Consider the following 25146-nt stretch of genomic DNA (forward strand, 5'->3'; position numbering starts at 1 on the left):
ACCCCCCCCCCCCAAGGGTTGCCATCCTTTGCAGTGTATACTTGCCTTTCCTAAATTCCTCTGCTGTTTAATTTAACACTAGAAGCCAAAGAAAATACCAGGTACCTGGGTATGGCAAGTGACTCATCCATAGGACAGTGCTGGGCTTTTTAGCACTGTCATAGGGGAGTAGTGATGGGCCGAACACACCCGAGTTTGGTTCAAGTTCGAACCTTGAACTTAATGAAATTCTATGGGACCAGAACTCTGAAAATTAAATGTCCCCTTTTTGAAGGCTTATATGCAAGTTATTGGCCAAAAAAGGGTATGAGGATTTGGGTACTGCCCTGGGGGACATGTATTAATGAAAACAAAACTTTAAAAAAATACTGTTTTTAAAGGACCAGTGATTTTAACATTGCTTAAAGTGAAACAATAAAAATGAAAAATTCCTTTAAATATCGTGCCCAGGGGGATCCCCTTAAATTGCCTGTAAAGTGGCGCATCTGTACGATGTATAGAACTGGCTGCAGCAAAAAGTGACACTTATAAAGAAAAAAATGACATTTATAAAGAAAAAAAATGTGTGCGGTTCCCCTCCCGAACAATACCAGACCCATTAAGAATAAGGAGGGACTCTATTTAAAAAAAAAAAAATGTGGGGTTTCCCCCCATAGTCATACCAGGCCTTTAAGGCCTGGTAGGAATTTTAAGGAGGAAATCCACCCCCAAAAATGGGTAAAAAAAGATGTGGGGTCCCCCCTAAAATTCCCAACCAGAACCATTGTGTGAAAACAAAGGGAAGCAGCCTGAAAAAAAAGAAAACTGATGCAGCCACCATATCTATGGATTGGATGCATTATTTCATTTTGTTTTTCGGGTTCTTTTCCTTTCATTTTCCTGGATGGCTATACTCACTCAACTGTATCTGTGGAGGGGACCATACTTATCACCCCATCCATTTGACTTCAAACTCCATTACATGGGGGGAGAGGGGCTCATAGTTTACAGAAGGAAGATAATATTGTTGACAGTCAGTTCAGCTCACATGAAGTGACAGGGACACTGCATTTCTGGCAAGACAAATAGTTATTTTCTGTAGTTGCTGAAGATGTCCTTACAACTAATGTAAGGGGTTACTCCGTTGAGGACAACTAATATTTATTTGTGCACATCAGAGTGTCCCCTTAATTGATTGTCCCCATCAGAGTACCCCTCATTTTCATAGTTAATGTAAGGGGGCACTCTGATCTGGACAACCAATGTGAGGGGGCACCCTGTTAGGGACAACTAATTATTAGTTGTCCTCGTTAGAGTCCCCACATACCTTATTTTCCTACTTCATTAGTGGGCCTGAGTTGAGAGGCAGGAGCCAGGAGGTGGAGCAGGCTGCAGGAGAGGATAGAAGAAGATACTCTTCTGTCCACCTGTAATGCTGGGGGCGGGGAACAAATTTGACATCACTGGTTGCTAAGAACACCTGGCAGTCCTAGCAACCAATGACTGCAGAGGAGGTGGACAGCTGACGTCATTGATTGCCAGGATGCCAGAAGCATCCTAGCAACCAACAAGTGAAGAGGAGGGGGCCTGTGCTGGGCTTAGTGGCCATTGGGATGTCGCATTGTGTGCAGCATCGCATGTGCTCCCGCATTGCATAGATGTGAACGAAGACTACAAGAGGTTCCACATTTACTAAATATCAGGGTTCACATCGTTTTTTTTTGTATCAGTTTCCTTTAATGTTCAGCAAACTAACGGCAATATAAAATGTATTTGCTGCTTGAAAAATAAGGTTATCTTTATTTTATAATATAACTCAGATGAAGATTTCATCACAATGAGAGCAATTAGTGCAGTACTCCAGATGATTTCTAAGAGTTTACCAACTTTCTCGTTAGCATGTATCAACATGTGAACATCTTCGATGCCTATTAGTTAAATGTTTCAGAGACCTTATTAGGGACTTAATATGTTGTAGTTTATGAATTTTACATATTGAATACGTCTGTAATGTTTATACAAATGCACAGAGGTAAAAAAGTGAAAGACGTAAAGCAAGCCTGTGTATTGTCCATGCAGGGCAAAGTAGTTTGTTCACTTACCTTACCCCTGCCATTCAACCAATAGGAGTGAAGAAAACCAGCTCAATGCAATCTACTCCCCTCATGTGATAGCACTGCAGAAATCAGCACTGTTGCATAGAGTCATATAGTTTTACAACTTATAAGTTCCAGGTATTTTCTTTACTCCTGGGGGCGGAATAAAGTGGTGGGGGAGCATATGAAAGGTGTATATGTGTTGCTGGGGAGGGGCACAACATGAACCTGTTGCTTTGCCTTGCATCACCAAAGCTTGAGTTTGCTTTCGGAGATTGCTTTAAAATTAACCTGTGTACAGCAGGCACTATAAGGCTCCACCCATAACCCTTTTGAAAGTCAATATTTGCCTAAGACTAGGCATGCATTAACTGAATGTGTTTGGACCTGCAACTAAATAAAAGGGTAACCCAATGCAAATAAGCCCCCCTGCCCACAGACCCCCACAACTACCGGGTCAGGGTTGTGGGGAAGAGGCCTAATGCAGAGGGCATGTGACCTGGTATGGTGCAGGGGGTTGCTTGATCATCCCACCCTTTCCTGCCCTAATGTAAACTCGTATTCGTTTGCATTTGTTATTTCTGTCAGTCCGAAGTTCGGATGTATGTGAACATATGCATTTCCGAAAATTCATCTGAAAAACGAATCTTTCCGAAACGAATCTCGCATGTCTACTGGAGAGTGCAGATATCACTGGCAAGGTAGCTGCAGCCATCTAATAGTGTATGCTGTACAGCAGTTACCTTGCTTTAAGCTGATTGCAAGATTCCTTACTCATATAATATTCATGAATGTGATGTGTTACTAAACATTTTGATGCTTTTAAATGATATTTGGACATTATGTGAAATATAAATTATCACAGCTTAGAATACCTAAGTAAGGTAAATGTTCTGTTGAAGAGGTTGAAAACAATTATCTTTGAGTGTTAATGTAGCAATAAGCCTGGTGAAATGTTCCTATTTAAGGTGTACTCTTATCAGTGCCTATCGATATATAAAACCTTTTGGTGGTCAAATGGTGGTTCCTAAATAACAACAATTACCTAAAATGCAATGAATGGTATGCTCTAAATTTCTGTATTTTGCCATTCTCCAGGGTATAGCTAACTTATTTATAGTACAAAATAAAAGTTATTTATCACCTTTTTCTTCTGCAAATTTCATTAATAACTGTAAAGGATCAGCACCGGAAGACAGCACAAATATCAACGGTGTGCTAGAGCTGGATCCCATGTAACTATGCCGCAGGTCAAAGGTTGGAGGATCTATAAAAGCGGGACCCATCTTGTTAGTGACAAACTGTTGGACTGCAGAAATGATCTATAAAGAACAAAACAAAAACATTATTATATTAATATGTTATTAAGTATAAGAAATGCATCTTTTAGGGGAACCTTGCATTTAAAAACAATATTCTAACAGAATCATCTAAAATGTTCCATCAATTTGTAATTAAATGAAATGTAAATGCACATTACCCATGTTGTCTTTAAAGTAAACAGTTGTACCCCACCCACTGCATGTTCCTGACTGAAACTGAGCATATATTTTTATGCTGAGTTGAAAATACAGCCATCAGTTCCTAGTCTCTTGGATACAATCTCCATTATGTCTTTTGTGAAACTACCTAAATATGGCAGCACCTGAAAACCACTCAAATAGAAAATGAAAGCTACTTCCGGACCAGACAGTGGAACTAGCAACTGTATTATATAATAGCATTAGGAAGAAATTGGATATTATTTACTATTAGTGTGATAATGCAGGAGCTCTTTAAGGTGACTTTGTCACTAAAATCAAACTGCCCAAAAAGCTGTTACTGGAAAAGAAGATAGTAAGTTCTCAATTTTCCTGCTGCCCATTCCACCAAATGCTGCCCTGATGCAGGGAAATCTCCACTGCAGTTGGTCAGAAACCAACACTACAGTACTCAATCTCCTGGTCCCCTGTTGTGCTCAGTGGTTTTTCTACCACTGACCTCTAAGTCATTACTGGATACAGAGTTCGTGTGAGGCACCAGTGAGTTGCTTTAAACCTTAAAGTGAAACTTGCCTGGGCTAAAAAAAATCTAAGGCAAAAACAGTGTTGATACAAATGTGTAGATATGGCCATTTGAAAGATTTTTGATATGGCCATTTTAGTGATTTAGTGATGCGTCCCTGGTGTCCCGCCTAGCTCCTGGCAACCAACGATTGATGTCACTAATTGCCGGAGCTGGGCGTGAGGCAGGCCAGAGTGTCCATGGTTGCTAAGAGCCTGTGTGTGGGGAAGAAGTGGGGAGAGACAAAAAGTCACCTTACCCTGGATACGCCACTGGGTATTTCACCGCAATAGGTATGGCCTATCAAACTTTAAGAGAGGGGAGGAAGGACTTGTAACAGCTGTTTAGGGAAAAATATCTAATCCTTTTAACCCCAAGCATGTGCTGGATTTACAAAAGAAGCTATCAAAAATGATGGAGAAAGACACTACTTTCTGTCTTCCAAGTAGTAAGTGAGATGATGTGTACGCAACCTAAAAAATACATGCATACACATCAGCAGGGGTGGGTGGATCTGTGTCACTGTAATTATAGCAGACAACATAGCTTACTTGCAATTTCTAGACATACCAGTGACTGTCAACACTTAGCTGACATTAAACATAGTATAATTGGTAGTATAATATAAGGCTATCGGTAACATTGATAGCAGTAACCACATAGATAGATAGATAGATAGATAGATAGATAGATAGATAGATAGATAGATAGATAGATAGATAATTAGATGTGCTCATATATTCCCAGGATAAATGTCACCTCAGTGTATAAATAGTAAAACTACGCTGTATAATGCATAATGTTGTAATGACCTCCAAGCAGAAGAGGCAATAAAAGCTCACATCTATCAAAAATGTTTTATTGTTTGGTCAGAGCATCTCATTTGCCATACCGTCTCTAACATTTTTTAATCCTCCTAGTTTATAACTTCACTCATATGTGCTGGAAAATATACCACAGCATTCTAGTTAGTAAAAGACAGTGAGGGAAATTTATCAAAACTGGAGCAGACCAAATCTGGAGCAGCTGTGCCTGGCAACCAATCAGCTTCTCTCTTTCATTTTCAAATCTCAGCTGAACAAACTGAAGAGATGCTGATTGGCTGCCACGTGCAACTGCTCCAGTTTCTGTCTGCTCCAGTTTTGATAAATTCCCCTCAGTGGGTTTATTACTGAACACTTATCATTTTTGGGAGAGCTGTAGAGAACCTTGTAACCAACAAAATGCCCATATGTACTGCTTAATAATCCAGCTTGCAAAGGAAAATATAACTGCACTTTCCATGCCTTTTCATCCCTTTTCATCATTGAGCAAGTAGTACCACTGATCAACTCAACGTTCCTCTTCCTATGAGAACAATAATCATTTATAATCCCCTTTTTTTCCCTTCAGGACTGAAAATACACTTAATATATACTAACAGCTAAAGCCCAACTCCAACAGTTTTGGGCAGGCTGGGGAAAGGATAGAACCCCTGTCAGGTTGTTACAGCCTCTGTGACCCTACCAGAAAGGAAGTGAAAAGAAAATAGTGGCACAAACAGAAATACAGATGTTCTAGCATCCCGCTTCTCTACTAAAGAAAAGCAATATTATTTGTGTCTGTGTTGGTTTTGGAGAGTTCTCCTCACTTCCTGCATAGTAAAATATTGCAAGAAGTCTAGGAAGTAAGGTTGAATCTCTCCAACCACTAAGAAGGAAGGGGGACTCTCTCCTGAGTTGGAGTATAAACCTGACAGGGGTTCTATTTCTTCCCAAAATTATCCAAAACTAGAAAAAAAAAACATTTTCTTAACATACACTCTAAAGTGTAACTGCATGGTTCCTTCCTATCTGGTAGAATGTGTTCAGTAGGACAGGAAGTGAGGGTAAATCTCTTTATCTGATCCCCAGGTAGAAGTGAAAATCTTGCAAGGGTCCCAACCCTTACCCACTGTATCCAAAACTAAGAAAAAGGTGGGTCTAGACATACACTTTAACCACTTGCCATCCGCCCGTAGTAAAAAAACGGACGGACGGCACTGCAGCATTTGCGGGTTGCCGTCTCCAGACGGCAATTTTTTTCTGCTCGCGCGCGCCCCCTAGCGGGCACGCACGGGCAGAAAAGACCCGACCATTGCACACACCAGTTACCGGGTGTTTCACATATAGGCGATTAGCGGCTCCATAGCCCGCTGATCGTCTATATGTGCTCGTTCGCGTTTTCCCCCCCCGCCTGACCCCTCACCTTGAATCCCGGGATCCGCTGCCCCGTCTGCGGCCCGGGATCGGCTCGGAGAGCGTCCGGAGGAGGAGGACGGGAGATCAGCTCCTTGCTGATCTCCGTCCGGGAGTGAGCGAACGCCGGTATGTGTTCGTTGACTTCCCTATCTACTGAGCCGACCTGCGACAGTTTTATTGTCACAGGTCGGCTAGAACTATGAGGTGAGTGAAAAGCACTCACCTCATAGTTCTCCTTTAGGCTGGGTTCCCACCTAGGTGTTCGAAATATGCGTGTATGACGTTTTGGGGTGCATGTTTTAACCGCGATTTGCAGCCCACAAAACGCGCCAAACTCGCGTTTACGAGGGCTATCCGGCTGTATCCTAATGGATATGCGTGGAAATACGCCCCAAAGAAGCTCCTGTACTTCTTTGGGCGTAGGGCATTTTTCAGCACGTTCCGACACGCTGAAATACGCCCAAGTGAGAGCCATGCCCATAGGAAATAATGGGATTTCACTTGCTGGGCGTCGATCAGCGTCGATCAGCGCTGTAAAACGCCCAGGTGTGAACCCGGCCTTAATGGCTCTAAAATTATTGCTCTCACTCCGACGTTTGCGGCGATATGCAACATGTGCGGCACGTAGGCGCACCTGACGCATATATGCGTGTGTATGTGGGGGGCGGGGACTTAAAAAATGTTTAAAAAAAATAAATGTTAATCTTCATTTTTTTAAATAAATCTTTCATTTTTGTAAAACTTTTTTTTTTTTTACACACAACTTTATTGCTATTACATGGGGGGTTAAGAAGCCCCCTATGTAATAGCCAATTTACATGACAGGTCCTCTTTATGGAGACATCAGGGGTCTCCAAGACCCCTAATGTCACCTAGGGACCTCCAGAGAAGCTGATGAAACAGAGATCGGCTTCATCAGCTTCTCTAGCTGGAGAGTCACACTGAATGCAGGAAGTGATGTAATATACATCACTTCCTGCATTCAGGGGACTGAGAGAAGATCAAAGGGAGTTTGTGTACTGAACTCCCTTTGATCTCCTGTCACAGAGCCGTGCCGGTCCCGGCCGCATCGGGCACAGCGGATCTCGGGACTGGCAACGGCAGTGACATCTGATGAGTGCTGATACAAGCGATGGAGCGTCTCTCGAGACGCTCCATCGCTTGACTGTAAAGCTGCTCGTCGGGCTCCACCGTCCTCTCGTCACAGGCGAGCAGACGAGTGGATTTTTCAAGCCCTGTTTATATATATATATTAGGGCTGGTAATGATTAAAATTTTCCTGTTCGATTAATCGAAATTTTTTAAAATCGATTAATCGACTAATTTCGATTAATTATAACGCACATACAGATCCAACTGCTTTTAGCTGATCTGCTTGCATTGCAACTCTGCCTTAGTCAATAATAAATGTGGTATAGACTGGATTAGACTGGTTAGACTCCTCAGAGCAATGGTGAGATCCCACACTGCCCTGGTTAAACCCGGGCTCTTTAGGGTCTCACCAGCACCAGGGCTCCGTAGGGTCTCACCAGGGCTCTATGGGGTCCCACCATGGCTATGTGCGATTTCACCAGCCTGGTGAGACCCCTCAGGGCCCTAGTGAGACGCCAAAGATTTTAACCAGGGCTCTGTGGGGTCTCACCAGAGCTTTGAGGGGGCCTCACCAAGGTAGCAGGGCTCTGTGGGGTCTAACCACTGCTTTGTGTAATGGAAATGAAGAGTGGAAGTCATGTTTGAAGTATAGTTTAGGTGGCAACCATGGCTCCCCCATAGATACAGTCAATGTGTGAGTAGAGGAAGTATGTTATTCATAGGAATACCAGGAATGGAAAACTCATTAACAAAAGATAATGTCGGCAGCTCATCTAAGGGTTGGTATTGGTACTGCATCGTGGTGCATTTTTGTTGTATATGTAATGGCATCATATCCCTGTGTACGATCACAAACACCTGCACAACAGAATCCCAGACCTTTGGCTCTTCAATATTAAAATCTTTTGACTAAAAAAAGACAAAAATTATATTTTATAATTCTCTTTATCCAGGTAAATAGGAGCAGCAGAGGGCGGGTGCAATAGCTAGTTTGCTATTGGCTATTGCAAAGTGAAATAGCCAATAGGAATCTAGCTATGCATTCCTATGGTGCGTTTGTTTTTTTCTTGTTTTTTTTTGATGGCAGCAGAACCGCCCAGCCAATAGAAAACAGTTGGGCGGAGCTAGCTGTCACTGCTAGCTACGCACATCGTTTTCTAATCTTTTTTTTCTACTTTTTTTACTATTTTTCTATTCTGCTCAGTACCACAGAGGGACCAAGCAGAACAGCCGAGGCAAATGCCGCTCAGTGGCATTCAGCTATTTACTCACTGCTCTTCGGCATCTATGAGAATAGACCGAAACAGCAGCAAGTAGCCTGCCGGAGGTTCGGTTTAGCCGATCCAGATGTTGGATTGGCTGAGTCGAACTCCTTCTGCACTTCGGGTCGGCCGAACATGATCACTTGGCTGCCTTGGGGTCCGTTAGTCACTCGGTTGCCTATGGCAGCTTAGTGAATAGCCCCCATAGTATAATGAATCATAAGAGGGACACCCCCTCCCTCTTGCTAGCACATAGAGTTTTCTGCAATTTCAGTTAGCCTGAGGCAGTTAAAAAGTGATAAGGCACTATTAGTCTTTCTTGTTAGAAACCCCAATATGGTCTGCAATGTAAACATCATGGAATCACCCTGCATTAAAAATGTATGTGTTTGAAATGTATAGATCTTATGTATAGATCTTATACAAGTTTATAAACTTGTAAACATTGCTGTATTTGCAAGACGTTGACCATATCTGAGGGTGCCTACAGATATCCAAGGCAGTTGGATTTACATACATGAACCAACCACAGCAATGCTCTTCTCTCTGGGGCCTAGTTAACATACAGCTGCTGACAAACCTAAAGTATTCCTATCACAGATCAATACAAATTTCAAGATTGTAGTGTGCATACATGGTTTCTTTCATTAAGCCCTGATGAAGGGTGTGTGTTTTGTACCCCCCAACATACATAGACTATTCTACTTATTTGTCCCTAGTGGAATAAAGTTATGTCTGGACTATATTAGTTGGTGGGGCACTTCAATTTTCACATCTACAGTTAACAAACAGGGAAGCTTGGGTTGCTTAAGAGTAATGTTTGCTGCTATGGAGTGGGAAGGATGCAAGCAGCACTGGTACAGTCTATTCCTATCGGCCATCGCTGAGGAAATACTAATGATTAGGACAGGTTTTCAACCCTGACCAATCCATTGTTCCCCTTAGGAGTAGTCATAAAGCAGCATATTGCAGGTTCCATAGACATGAGATTGTGACTTGATCTGTCCAAAGACAGCCGGCTCAGGAAACTGTCATCTGATGCTCATGGGTAGCTTAAGGTTAATAGATCTTCTATATTTGTATGTACTCTCAGCCCCGCACTCTTTATCACTTTATTTCTGCAAAACAATCCCAGTGACTAAGTTCTTAAGCTTAAGCTTGCATAGAAACAGAGCAAATAGAAAGGTGAAATAGCTTGTAATCCTCCCTGAAGGAAACACATGTGATGCATCACGGTGCTTCTTCATTTCTGCGGCTTAGCAAATGTCCTATGGAGTTAATTTATTGATATTAGTCACATATTGGACAGAGCAAAGACACACAGTCTGACGTCTCTTCAAATTAGTTGAAGTTCTGTTCCCATTTAATAGATCTGACCTAATTATTTACTCTTCAAAAATATCCCCCCCAGGAAGTTTGGCTGCATCAAAGAGAGGTACCACCGAGCTGCTATAAAATATTGGGAATCAACATCTGCTGTTTCTTCCCTGCTGTAATATTTTTTGGAAAGTACAATAAAAGCAATGTGGCTTCCTGAGTGCCGATCTTCACCATTAGGAAGAACTGGCATGATTTGAGGAAGACCTGCTGTTTTCTCTTGTCGAAAATACATTTCACTTAAATTTTCCATTGCGTGCACATGAAATTTTCATTATGTCCTTTACTGCTCCTTAAAAGAAAAGATCAGCTGTTGGACTTTTCTATTTATTTCATGAGCTGTGCCCACTGCCAGGCAAAATGGTTTTTAATAGGTGACCTGTAGCAGAGCAAGACATCTTTTTCTGTAATATGCTTTATAAGGTTTCGTTTTCAAACCTTTGGTTTGAAACCTATTTTCTACAGATTCTGAGTTTTTTAGCTACATGATATCCATAGATGCACAGATAACTGTAGTTCCAACAGAAATCATTTTGGCACTTTTTTCATTTTATACCTTGTAATATATACAATAACCTGAGTGATTGTTGTACTCTACAGCAAACATATATTTGTGCTTTTATTTAAAGAGGAACTCCAGAGAGTAGAAAACTTAACCCTTGCAGTGGGGCTACTCCTGCACTGTAAGGGCTAAGTGCTCATTTTCATCTACAGGCCATATAGTCAGGAACAGGCCAGAGGTCAGGGTAGGCAGTAGACAAGCATAACCAAGATAACAGCCAGAGCCCAGGGCAGGTAGCAGACACAAAAAAACAAAAACTAAGCCAAAGGTAAGTGCACAGCAAGCAACTAATATGCAGGCTAGGTAGCAGAGAGGTTAACCGGGGGATAGCAGCTAGCCTAGTAATAACATTGCTCAAGCAGCAAGCCAGAAACTGCATCGTGTTCAAATTTCCGGAAAGTTGCACCGATTGGGGATTGGGTGATTGGATGTGATGGTGTGATGGTGACTGTGTGGAGAAAGACTGTGTGGACTGTGGAGAAAGGCTGGAGCTGTGTCACTCTGATTGGCTGCAGGGTAAAAACAGAGACAGAAGGCAGAGCTGCTGCTCTAATTGGAAGTGGCCAGAAACCAGAAGGGTGCATGGCCATGTGTCATAGAAGCAGAGGTGGTAATGGATTGTGGAAGGTTAATAGTGCTGACAGTAACCCCATCTTATAAGGCCTCCCCTAGTGAGTGAGATCGGGTATAAAAGGGAATTTCTGATGACATTTTCTTACTAGATGAGGTGTGAAGATATCAGATGCAGGAATCTACAATCTTTACTCAGGCCCAAACCCTTTCTAATCAGTAAAGTACTGGGCAGGAGTAGTGTTAGGAATAGCCCTATAGAACTTGTTGAGGAGTAATAGCTTAAGAAGTGAAACATGAAAAGAGTTAGAAATCCTGACGTTCTTAAGAATTTGAAGTTTTAAGCAGACAGGAATTATTTTGTAGATGATGGTAAAATGGTTGGTAACTTAAGTCTGATGTTTCTGGTAGAGAGCCAGACTCTCACCTGGTTGCAGCAGGTGGTTTGTATGTGTGACGATCTGCAAAGTCTTTGAACTTGTTGGTGGCTGCTTGGAGTTAGCAAAAAAAGGCTATGTAAGTAAGTAGAAATCAAGGTGGGGAGGTATATTTCCAATTCCTGATCTCTGTCTGCCTATTGGATTGAGGTTAACTGGATGAAGTTAAGTTCATGGTGAGAGGTAAATTGTACATCCTTTTTAGAGGCAATGTGAGGTAGAAACCCATGGAGGCTGAAAGTCTCACCAACAAAGATCGGAACCAATGCAGAAGCAGAAGGGAGACCAGGAACGGGAATGCAATGGGCCATCTTGGGAGTCAATCAATGACAACCCAGAGAACAGTGATAATGTGATAATAGGAATCGACATAAGGTAACATAGCCAAAAGGAGACAAGATTGAGAGAATAATGTTACTGGGTCTAATTCTAGGCCTTATTTGTATTTGACCAAATAATTTCCCAGCAAGCACGATTTATGAAAATTACCCTTGTTGCAGCAGTAAAGACATGGGCCCAGATGTCGCTCTTTAGCGTTTTCCCTGGGAGTGCACTTGGTTAATCCTAGCTGCATGGTTTGACTGGGTGTGAAGTCAATGGCTTCACTAAAATATACTCTCCCCGCTGCTTAGAGCTGGCATGGGACACTGCAGCTCACACCCCAGCTTTTGGTGTCTTCCCTCTGTGGAGAGCAGTGACTGTCAGTCACAGCTGCCCACGGAGATCCTATTCTCCCCTCTCTGTTCCTCCACACTCTCTGGAGGGGCAGACAGGGGAGGTTGCCAGCACAGCTGGCTCTGGCTATGGATAGGCAGAGCCATCTGTCACTTAGGCAGTCAGTTTTTGTTACAATCAAAGGAGAGAAAAAGTTATCACTGTCTAAAAAAATAGGGTACCAGTGACAGCAAAAAAGACTCATCCAATATAGCAACCCAGAACGCCCCTTTCAATATACCTGGTATCTGCTCAGTTAGTACCTTATACGTAAATAATGGCTTCAGACTTATGTCTTATGTCTTAAGAATCATCCAGCTGTACTTCTCCACATTGCAGCTCAAAGATAGTTTTGTGTTCAGTTCAACCACTAACATTGATTAAACCCAGTCAATTATTTTATTTACACAACCTCTATCTCAGTCTTCCTAGAGTCTCGGCGTGGTGGAAAACTTTCATCCTTTAATAAACCACCCCTAATCCAGATGCATTTTGCCACACATTAAGTTATATTTAAAGAAACCAGGTCATCAACCTAAAAAATGCACGTAAAAGCACAGAAAAATTAAGCATTCTAAATGTTAACTTGCAGTGTTTCGCCTTTCCATAAATTATTTTTGAGCTTGAGAGAAAATGTGACTACAACATGAAGAGTCAATTGTCTAGCACAGCCCCCACAATCCTTGTTTGGCATAGCCCAGGGGTCAGCAACCTGCGGCTCCGGAGCCACATGTGGCTCTTTCATCCCTCTGCAGCGGCTCCCTGTCCCGGTCCCGGGGCCCCTCACTGCCAACAGGCTTCTCAGCAAGGGGGGCGGGTCCTGTGACTCTCCCAGCCGCGTCCCTAGTAACAGGCGGCAGGAGAGGAGAAGTGTGTATGACATGCCCCGCCCCCTTGCAGTGCACACCGTCTGGCTGGGATGCTGGCTATGAGGCTTGGCAGGTGAGTCCGAATGAGGACCGAGGGGGTGGGGGGTGGTACGGGTAACTGAACACTGCGTCCTGTTATTTCATTTAATTAGAAAAGTGGATTTAAACAGGGAGCATTATACCATAATAATAAATTATATCACCAGCACACCAAAGTAAAATCTTCAACGAGTGGTCATTTTATTGATGTACACAAATCTTGTCATAAGGCAAAGTTTCTGGGCCGCTCAGGATCCCTTCATCAGACATGACTGATACTGTAATGTTACCTATTATAATCTGTTTCTCTCCCTCTCCATGAGTCTAGTGCGTTACTAGGCCCAGAGTCCAGTGCGTTACTAAGCCCAGAGTCCAGTGCGTTACTAAGCCCACATACACCTATATACATGCTATACATAGCATAAAGGTAAAAAGCGAAATATGCAGTGTTATCTTCATCTTAGATGTCAAAAGGGTTTTGTGGCTCCCGGTGTTTTCTTTTCTGTGGGAAACGGGTCCAAATGGCTCTTTGAGTGTTTAAGGTTGCTGACCCCTGGCATAGCCCTTTCCACTACTAGGAATATTTAATTACTGTCTGAGCTGGCCCAGCATCTCTGCCCCTCCCTTTACTTCACTCCCTAGCTGCTGGTGGAGGAGTGAAGGGGAATACTAATAAGTGTCACTTTAGTGACAGCTCTGAGTATGCTGAGACTTCTAATATCACTTTAGAGGTGGCATTGCCCAGTCTACGGATTTCAGATGTCTACACAAGCGATGCTTTTACAGGTTAATACCAAGCACATAATATGTTAAATTAACATACAGTATAGGGGTTTATTCACACAGCTGCCGAAGGCAGCTGAGTGAATAACCCAGCTGAAGTGAAGTGGCCCGAAACTACGTTTGGCTAGTCACTCCGACTCAGTATGTACTTTCAGTGTAAACTTTCAGCCGTACATTGTCTGCCTTCGGCTGCACTTCGGTCAGCCAAACATGCTCTGCATGTTCGGCTGAGCTGAAGTGCCGCAGGACTTCAACTCAGCCGATCCAACATCTGGATCGGCTGAGCCAAAGCTTCGGCAGTTCACTCGCTGCCGTGTGCCCCTATTCACATGCTGCTGAGCCGGAATCCGCACGGCTATTCTGCTCGGTACCTCTGTGGTACCAAGCAGAATATAAAATCAATAAAAATTGTTTTTTAAAAAAAGGTTGAAAAAATTAAAAAAATTGAAATAAATAGTAAAATTGAAATATAAATAAAGATTTTTTAAAAAGTAAAAAAACATTGGGTGGAGCTAGCAGTGACATCTAGCTCCGCCCATCTGTTTCCTATTGTCCGGAATCTGCTAGAGTCTTCTAGCAGGTCCTAGCCAATTAATAACAACTCCGCTGAGTTGTTATTGTTTAATGACAGTTCAGCATCATTTGGGGATGCTCATCTGTCATTACAATTGGGCAGAGCCAGCTGTGAGCTGTCATCTGCGGGTCAAAAGGCTGGTCTTCACCAAGCCATTCGCCCCGCTTCAGCTGTCACTTCGGCTCAGTCGAGCCGAAGCATATGCCTTCAGCTCGGCTGAGCCGCTCAGCCGCTTTCACCAGCTGTACGGGCTATAGTGAATAGCCCATACAGTAGCACTTCGGTTTGACTGAACCAAAGGGCTCCAGCAACCGAAGCCAGCAGAAGGATCAGCCGAAGCTACAGCTGGATCCTTCGGCTGCTTTGTGAATTACCCTTTTAATCTTATGGAAAGTTTTTTGTTGAAATTAATGTTCTCTTACAAGGGTCTTTTTAAGGCAAAATGCCTTTATATCTTCCTGTTTATGTTAAATGCGTTAAATGCACATATCATTTTATGTAAAGTTTTTGTTGTTGAAATGATTGGTCTCGTAACAGGGTCTATTTAAGGCTAAATGCTTTTATATCATCTTGTTTGTTTGGAATGCAATGAATTATCAATGTTTTCCAAGGCATTAAAAAAAAAACAAAAAAAACCCTAAATCATAGCTTATGCAGCACTACCAAGCATATCAGAAAATACATATACATTTACCTTGTCAGGTCTTACACAACGTAGAACCAGCAACTTCTGGAAATCAGTCAAAAGATCTTCCCATGGGTTTGGTAGTTCCATCTCATTAGGTTGAGAAGAATCATATATGCTTTTCCACTGTCTTATCTAAATAAGTGAAAGAAATCAAAATGTAATTATTATTTAGGAAATGCAACATAGCAACCAGCCCACTTAATAGACATCCCTGTTTAGCTATTGTGAAGAGTAATTTGCATCAATAAAGTTAGAGCTACATGCTAAACGTCTAAATTCCCCTGACACCTGTACAGAAAATGAATTTATAGCTTCCAAGATCTATGAGTAAACAAACGCCATATATACCGTACATAAGAAAATGCATTTAAAGCTCTTTTAAATTGAATACTAAATCAATGAGAAATTTATTTTGTGCTGTCAACGCAAATTAAAATCTCAAATTCTAATGTATGTGTAACCTGGGATACAAATAAAGTTAAGTGCTAGACTAAAGCAGCTTTATGTAAAGAATTATGTGACATGATTGCGAGAATATATACATAGAAGGCTCTCAGAACACAATGGAGACCTGTTATTATGTACACCATTGTTGAAAGTCTGATAATAATAGAACAACAGAGAGTTACAACAAAGTTCTACCAGAAACTATCTACCCATGTGCTGCGACTGATTACTGGACCCTCCAGCTTCTTGGTCTGCTTTGGCCCTGTATATTTATGGGCAAAGTACAGATTTTCTGAATAAACTTAGTGTTTTTTTAACGAAACTTTGCATTGCTATTCTTCTCAAGTGCAGCAACAGACTGAGAAAGAAGCATGTACATCCAAAAGACTCAACAGCCAAACACAAGCAAGTAACTTGGCATATGCAGTGCAGTGAAGAAACATTGCATTACTAGTTTTCAAGTGCAGCAACACGTTGAGACAGAAATCTCTACATCCAAAAGACCCAACACCCAAACACAAACAAAGAAATGATATGCAGTGCAGTGTAGAAAGGAACATGCAAAAACCTGTATATTTGAAGGACAATACAACTGCACAAAGCATATGACCCAAAATAGAAGGGTAAAATCTGTAGGTCAGAACTCAGTTTTCTACACCTTAAAGAAAATATATATTCTTTTAAGGACAGTAAGGTGTACATTTTGGACAGAGAGGACAACTTGTTCAAGTAGTTTGAAAGAGGTAATCTATGTGGAACTGGAACAACCATTTCTAAACAGAAATGAAGCCTTCAACATCATCTGTCATCCACATATAATGCTATTTCTAACATCTCTACCCCAGCAATTTGGCAATCCACAACTTCAGACATGTATTTTGAACAATTAACACTTGTCACAGACTTCATGGCTCCATGGTGTTGGGCTTATGTGATTAGAACAGGTGATTGGGTTAATAAAACTGAGTTACTCACATGGATATAAATGCTGGGATTTGTTCTTGACATTCATTGGAACTAAGGAAGCTACTTGCATGAGATGGGAATCTCCAACATTACAGAACTAGTCCAGTTGTATGTGACTAACTACTATTAACCAATGAAGAAATAGCTTTAGAAATGCCTCCGTGAACAGCCTCTGGTCATAGAATGCATCTGTCATCCTGGAGCATATAGTAAATATACATCAAGGGCATGTCACACATGTTCTTTTGCCTTATTTCCACATCAATTTCTCCATAACAGAATAATTTAAGAAGAAGCTTTGCTGTATATTAAACTAATTGGATGTATACTGGTTATAGCTTGTAATGTAAATAATAATATTGTATATTAATTCCTTACATTCATATTGGTAAAACTTTCTTCCCTTGTTTGCATATCATTCATGCATTCATCCCCTCTGTCAGCTGTCTCCTGTGATTTCTGCTAAAACGCCTCTGTTAATTTGCAATTTAAGCAGCTCTGCAGGCCACTAAATGCCAATTGATTTTGCAATTAATATGATGAACTCTGTTCACTGCAACAATTCTCCCCTAAAGTCCAGAACTGTAGATTAACATAGCTTACATATTTATTTTATATGACACCCTTGTATAATTAGAGAAATACAATAGCACACCGTGTTCCATTATAGTCGCCTGGATGCCACTTTTTAATAGTATTTCTCATACACAAAATGCACATAAATATTTGGGTGTTCCCTGTAGTTAGTTCAGACTGGGTACAAAATCTGTTTATGTTGTACAATTAATATACTGGATATAAAATAAGCTTTGAACCATGACAGTTTTATTTAGAACAAAATATGTACAAGATTAAAAGATTACATGACAGAGATGTAACATCCTGGTCTTATGTCTGATTAAAGCATATCTAAGCCTAAAAGCACAAATGTAATATCTTGTATAGCTATAGTTTTCTTTATCTGTCTTTTTTTCCTTTATTTTCACCTCATTATTTTGGCCAGTGATACACATCCTGCCTTAGGATTACAACCATCACCATACTGTATTTATGGAGGAGCAACTAGACTGCTCTCCTTATTTGGACTACAAACACCCCCCATCCCCATAACAGGGAGGTGAGGTGTGTCGTAGTTCATTTGTAGTTCACAGAAGATAGCTCGGAAGGCAGATAACATCGTTTGAGATTTCAGTTCACTGCACAGGAACGTACAAAGACACTCAATTTCTAGTAAGCAAAATAAGCATTTCCTGTACTAGCAGAAAATGTACACATTCTTAAAATGAAAACTAATCCAGCTACTACATCTACAAGAATTTGTAAGCTGTAATATATTGCATTGTATTTGTGGGTTTAGATATTCTTTAGGTAATTTTCACCTGATGCATATTTTTGTTAAAAGTTTCTGATTTTTAGTTTGTAAGCAAACCCGATAAGAGGCATGTACAAAATGAAATAAATAATTTTAACTTAAAGTCAACATTTGCTCTGTCCATACATGGCAAAGCAAAAGATTCATTCAACTGCCTCCTCCTCTCATTTGTACATATTTACCTTCCCTTCACACCCCTGCCACTCCATTTGACTGTGAAGCGTGAAGAGAAATACTTGGTACTTCAGGTTATGGGGAGCATGTGACTCACTCCCCTTCTTCCCACATGACAATGCTGATGCTTGGCTATTGGCCACTCAGGTACCCTACACTGTCAAACAGTGGTGCAGAGAGAGGGCCAACTTCCCTGCAGCAGAAGTGGCAGAGAAGAGAAAGTTTGTATGCACAGCAGGGGAGGGAGGCAGTAAAGGGAACCCATTGCTTTGCCCTGCATGGACAAAGCACAGGTTCACTTTAAGTCCTTGAAAGTATGTGAAAAAGGGATAGCTAAGTTGTCAATAACTGTTTAACCTAAAATGTAACAGTGGGCAGAATTTAAAGACCACAAATCCTGTTAGGTATTCAATAAATGCTACAGCAATGTATTTTTAAATAGTGTTTCAGTCTGTCTTTCTGCTAGCCTCCAGCAATCCCCTGTATATCAGCATTCAGAGAGAACGTGCAGTAATGTAAGCCAAACAGCTTAAAGTGAACCTTTTCTCAACATTAACACATAGCATCATTCTAGCTGTCCCCCATTACATGTTACAAATTAGCATTTTTTTGGGGGGGGGAAGCAAGTACGTATTTCTTCAGGTACTTGATCCCCCTTTCTCATTCCTCTCATAGGCGAGGATGACGTAGTCCTAGTCCACCCCCTCATAGCCTTCTGAGATACGCGTCACACATTACAGGAGGCTTCAGGACAGTCTACCCCAGTTGGCATATCTCGTACATGCGCAGTAGGGGTCCAGCTGTGACCAGAAACTAACAACTGGCTTCTGCATCCAAAATGACCGTGTGGAAGATCAGAAACCCTGCAAAGAATCAGGTTTGAGGAAGACAATGCAGGACTTTTTGGGCTGTAAGTATGTATTTTTTGTCAGTACTGTAAGTCAGTACTTGTAGACGGTTTTATTTATTTATTTTTTTAATTACTTGGATTGAAGTAAATAGAGCTTCATGAATGGAGGATAAAGCACAGGGATGACCTAAACAGTGAAGTCAGGACATTGTATAGTGTCTGGATTAGTAACCTGTGTACTTAGCTGTTTACCTGCACTCACACCTTTATTAGGAAATTTTGGCTGTAGATTATAAGAGCCTGCAAAGTACACCATGTATAACAATAGTATCAAGAGATCAGCATTGTATTTCAATGAATGCAACCACGTGGATTATTTTACTCAATCCTCTCTGCTGATAGAGCAAAAGTAAATATAAGTTGGTGCCACATGGAACAAAACGTGCTTTGTGTGAGGTGCCTGCAGCTACAACAACACACCTGAGTCACAGCTACTGAATTCTCATGGGTTAACCATTGATGTATAAAACCAACAGGTAGTATTTGTTTCAGTTACAATATTGTCACTTCAGGTTTAAGTTCAGGTTGGGTTTTGGTATTTAAATAAAACCTTTGAAGATTTCTTTCATGTAGTACCTTGCAGCAATGGAGAGATTTAGGAACATGCACTGGATAACTGATTGCATATGAAAGGGCTTTCCTCTAAGGTCTAAATCTTTAGTTCTGAACAGTGACATTCCTCCTATTATGGCCAGTATGCTTGTTACACTCTAAAGCTGAGTATACATGGTTGGAATTTCATTTTCTAATAGATAATAGGGGTCAAATGGATGATTATAGTTGACCATAGAGAAGAAATTTTTTTAAAGAACAGGATGGAAATTATTTCTCAAATGAAATACATTTTCCCCATGAAGCCTAACACTCCTCATGTGTCCAGCTTCAAGCTGCTCACAAAGCCAGAATACTCTCTTTTGTGGGCAACACCCACCTGTCTTCAATCAGTTTTACACCATTTAAGGTCCCTATCTTTACACAGTGACAGACCATGCACATTATATATAACCAATGTGACCCAGTATAATTCAGCAAACAGAGCAGTTTATCTGTTATAAAATACAAAGCAAATTGGATTACTACCACTGTAATGATAACAGTGTTTTTTTCTCAGACATTTTAGTGACTTATTGATATGTATTCATAATTTTTTTGTTTATGAAACACAGGTTTTATTATTTCTAACAATCTCACTGAACCAACAGAGGGCAACATTTAGCTATGAAACAATCACTGCAAAGTAAACTTTATGATAAGATTGGATCTTGTTCAACTAGCAAAACTTTGATTCATAGTCATAACAACTTTCTATGTAAAACTTCACACTAAAAATAGCTACTGTGCAGAGACCCCCTTAACCATACATAAAGGGCACATTTAGGCAATAATTCCATCGCTTTTAGCTCTGTGTAAGTCATTCTGTTTGTTTCAGTAGCCTTTTAAAACCTTACATTGATATTTTACAGGTTACTTTACTTTGTTAGCAGCAGAGTGCAAGCTTTCCAGACACAAAAGACTTTGAATGTTCTTAAATGTTCTTTAAGTCATAATCAGACCCTTGGAAATGACACACTGGCTTAAAATTACCAGCCTGTTCTACTGACAAGATACTAGTCTGTACCCCCCTGAGATCATCTGTTTTAAGTGCACTTCTCAAATTCACTGCCCCCTGTAATATGAAAGTTTCAAAATTATTCACATTTTGCATCAGCTGTGCATAGGAGAAACTTAAAGTTTATGTAAAGCCAAAACTTTTTTTTTTACATTTTTAATAGGGTAAGGAAGGATTTCAACTGTCTCTGTCCTCACTTAGGAGATTCACTCTCAATATTAGTTCTGGTGACCAATGTCCCTGATACAGAAAGTGATGGGAAATCCAATATTTTGAGTTGTCAGGAACAGGAACAGAGTAAACCTTCCTGTCAGGAAATCTATTATGGTTACAACTGTCTAAGAGGGAGTTTATGTGAGGTCTCTTCTTACCCTCTGTTGTGTCTCTCCAACAGACATTAAAGAGAAATCTCCTTGATGGGACACAGCAATAACCAGACCCAGGAAAACCAGTCTCTATACTATCCCCCCCCCAAAAAAAAAATTGGCTTTACATACCCATTAAAATGGTTGTCCTCAGGCTCTTAACCACTTAAAGACCAGGTGTTTACACCCCCTCCCTGGCCAGGCCATTTTTCAGTGTTCAGTGCTGCGGTACTTTGACTGACGTTTATTCTGTCATACAAAGCTGTACTGAAACAAATTTTGTTCCATTTTTAGGGACAGATAGAGCTTTCTTTTGGTGGTATTTAATCACCACTGGGGTTTTTATTTTTTACTATATAACCAAAATTTTAAATTTTGTAAAGAAAAGTGTTTCCCTATGAGATGTTAGGAAACATTTATTATCACCCCAAGTTTTTGGTAAAATATAAAATACGGGGTCACATCCGGTAAATAGACACCAAACATGTCAAGCTTTAAAATTGCGCGCGCCCGCGAAATCGCAGAACACGACCACACCCAGTGGTGGCTCTGGCGGAGGTACAGGGGGGCGCACATCCGCTGCGCCTGCAAGCGATCGGGCATCTCCAGAGATGCCCGATCGCTTGCATGTAAACAGCCATTGCTGGCTGTTTACATGCTGACAGTTTCCCCACTCGTGTGTGCGCTGAGCGGGGAGGGGCAGGACACCTTAAGACACCCTCCCACTCCTACAAGACTCCCGTCTGGCGGTTCACGAACGGTCATGGACGGGAGGTGGTTAAAATGATACCATGTACTCACTGCTACCCAGATTGGTTATACACTTCATCAAGAACCGGCCATAATTCACACAGTGGTTGGCCCCGGTCAGTAGTCTTACGCCCCGCATCCCTCTATCAGCTGATCGATGTAGCAGGTTGGAAAATCTTTGACCGGCAGCTGCCGTCGGTATATAATGCAAAATAGCAGGGCATTTTTCCATCCACACTAGTAAATGTTGATGGAAGAATCTGTTATATTTTCTTCGTTCAGCCTGTCAGGAAATTTTGTGGGAAAGAGAACAACATTGGCAGCCCCCATCTTTTTTTCATTACAGATTTCCTTTAAAGTGCTGAGGATTGTGCTCAGGCAGTCTAAAACAGGTAGGTGACATTATTATCAACTTGTACATGTAGGATTTCATTTGAATACCATTGTACAAGTTGCCAAATTCCTGCTGCTAAACTTATCTGTACATGAGGAAAGTTAGAGGTAACTTTTACCAGTTAACTAGTCTGCAGCTTAAACTAACTAAAACTAGACTAAAATGTTAGGAAGAGATGATTTGGGAAGAGATCCAATCAGAACTAATCTCTTTGGACTTCTAGTTCCAGTTCCATCTTGAATGGATAGCTATTAGATAATATGTGCAATGGCATTACAACCAATATAGTTTTTCATTTTAAAAGCTTCTTTTTTTCTGGAGAAGCTTGATGCCTTTCTGCTGTAAGCTGATGTTCACTATGAGTGGAGAAATATAGGGCAGTAGGACCCTTGTTCAGTGCATGTTCACTATTATCTTATTATAGGATGACCAGCCTGTACACTTAGCCTTATGTGCCAAGGCTTTTGTATATTAATGTCGCCTATTGACAGTTAACAATGCCAATAAAATATATATATTATATAAAGCAGATTTCTATACATTAGATTTTATAAAACATCTCTCATTTTTGCCACCCCCAGATGTTTGCAATACAACATATGGACAAACCATAATATACATCTTCACTGCCAGTAGTTCAGACCGATAAGCCATGCCATGTCAGATGTTCCCATCTCACTCATTTTATTTACCTTGCCAGATAGTGGGATTTTCTATGTCCCAAAGGGTGAAAGCAGATGTTATATGATAGGTTGTCAAATATTTGCTAGGCTTTAATAAAACCATTCTTAATTTATATACCATATGTACACCTGTTTATCAACAAGAACAGGAATCATGAAAGTGGTCAGACCAATGTCTCTGGAAACACTGCCAAAAAGACATCAAAGCTTTGCTCAGATGGTCCCTACACTGATAAACTATATTCTAGTGTTTTATCACTTACTTTAGTTATAAAAATTAGAAACATAAAACAACATATATATAACACAGTTCATAAAATTTGTAGTCATCAGTATACTCTGCTAAAAATGTTTTTGTATAACCAAAATTACTCCATAAACAGCATTTATTCGCTTGTATAGCAATAAACTACAAACAGATTAACAATTAAAAAAAAAAAAAAAACTACAAACAGAAAAAGTGCTCCAAAAGATGGCTGCTCAGTTATAACATTTTTACAGACATTACCAGTCTTGTTCATGGTGTTCAACTTCTATGCAAATATACAGTATGAGGATTGATCCATTAACTGAAATAGTTTTATTATGTTTTGTTATTTACATAGATGGTAACCCAAAAAGTACCATGCACCTCCATAATACTCAGTTATGTGCATACCAGGCCAGAGTCCAGAGCAACACACATGCTGAGTGTCAGCCTGCTCATGCAAAGTACTGCAGTCATTTACGACTGGCTAAACTACTAAGAGAGCTGGAAAAGGTTGACAAAAGAAGAAGAAAAAGGTCTTGTTCTTCCTGTGTAAGTCAGTCATGCCTTACCACCTCACTGTGATGTCACTATCCCCATTATTGTTGTGCATCAAATAGCTCTATCTTCTTATTACAGATGTAAAGCTAAACCCCAGAAAAGCAGCTAAATACACATATGAAATAGACATGTGAATTGTGGTATTTGTCCAAGAATTTCTAATTCTGTCCGACATTACATTCTCTGTTGTTAAAGCAGAACTCTGAGCAAATCAAATCTTAACCCTTGCAAGGGGTCTACCCTTGCACTGCAAGAGTTGAGTGCTCATTTTGTCTAGTAACATATACTCGCCTGAACCACAATCCCAGTGTGCACTTAGACCAGCGGGGGCAAAGCTTTTTGAGCCCGAGTGCCCAAACTGGATCACTAAACCAACTTATGTGTCTCAAAGTGCCAACCCCGCACTTAGACCCGAATACTGATGAATTATTTTAGAAAAACACTTCATATGACCGTCTGAATTAATTATGTGCTTAAATCTTAGACGAAAAATACAATACAAGAGGTTTTACCTACACTACAGAGTGACATGTACCTTTGTACTGTGCTAATGAGTGAAATGTTCCATTGCAGTGTGCTACTAAGGTACATGTCACGCAGCACACTGCAAGGGAACAGTCTCTATACAGCTTGGAGTCAGTGGTGGAGCACAGGGGCCCAGTACAACTGTGGCCCTGTTAGTTCTGCTACTGACTTCAACCTGTAAAGGAACTAATCTTAGCAATACATTATATAACAATGCAAAATACTGCCAACTGTAGAGGACTACATATCACAGCAATACATTATACATCAATGCAGAATACCGCCAACTATAGAAGACTACATATCCCAGCAATACATTATACAACAATGCAGAATACCGCCAACTATAGAAGACTACATGTCCCAGCAATACAATATACAGCAATACAGAATAGCACCGACTACAGTGGACTACAAATCCCAGCAATACCTAATACAGCAATGCAGAATACCATCAACTATAGAGGACTACATATCCCAGCAGTACATTATACAGCAATGCAGAATAATACCATCAGCTAGAGAGGACTGAAAATCCCAGCAATACATTATACAGAAATGTAGAATAATATAAGCTACATACTGTGTTGCTCTGGGGTGGCAGCATGATGTCTCCTAGGTCTCTGGAGGGTTGTGTGGGCTCTCAGGTGAGCTGTGTGGGCTCTCAGGGGCACTGTGTGGGCTTTCAGGTGCGCTGTGCAGTTCTCAGATGAGCTATGTCTCTCTCAGGGGACTGTGCATCCCTCAGGGGGTCTCTGCAGCTCTCGGGGGCTGTACGGCTGTTAGAGGGGCCCGTGTGGCACTCAGGGGGGCTGTGTGGCTCTCGGGGGGCTGTGCGG

At 41.0% G+C, this 25146-nt stretch overlaps 1 protein-coding gene across 1 annotated transcript in view; it reads right to left on the reverse strand.

Annotated features, from left to right (window-relative positions):
• Positions 1–25146, reverse strand: part of LOC108784922 (dynein heavy chain 3, axonemal-like) — an 899093-nt gene that overhangs the window by 57846 nt on the left and 816101 nt on the right. Inside the window, exons 67-68 of the mRNA XM_018553871.1 lie at positions 15311–15436; positions 3220–3397 (exon numbers count right to left, since the gene is read on the reverse strand). Of these exons, the coding sequence (XP_018409373.1) occupies positions 3220–3397; positions 15311–15436 (304 nt within the window). The remainder of the gene's footprint in view (positions 1–3219; positions 3398–15310; positions 15437–25146) is intronic.

This window comes from Nanorana parkeri, unplaced genomic scaffold (assembly GCF_000935625.1).
Source record: "Nanorana parkeri isolate BGI_ZX_2015 unplaced genomic scaffold, ASM93562v1 scaffold132, whole genome shotgun sequence".
In the NCBI taxonomy this organism is placed as follows: Eukaryota; Metazoa; Chordata; class Amphibia; order Anura; family Dicroglossidae; genus Nanorana; species Nanorana parkeri.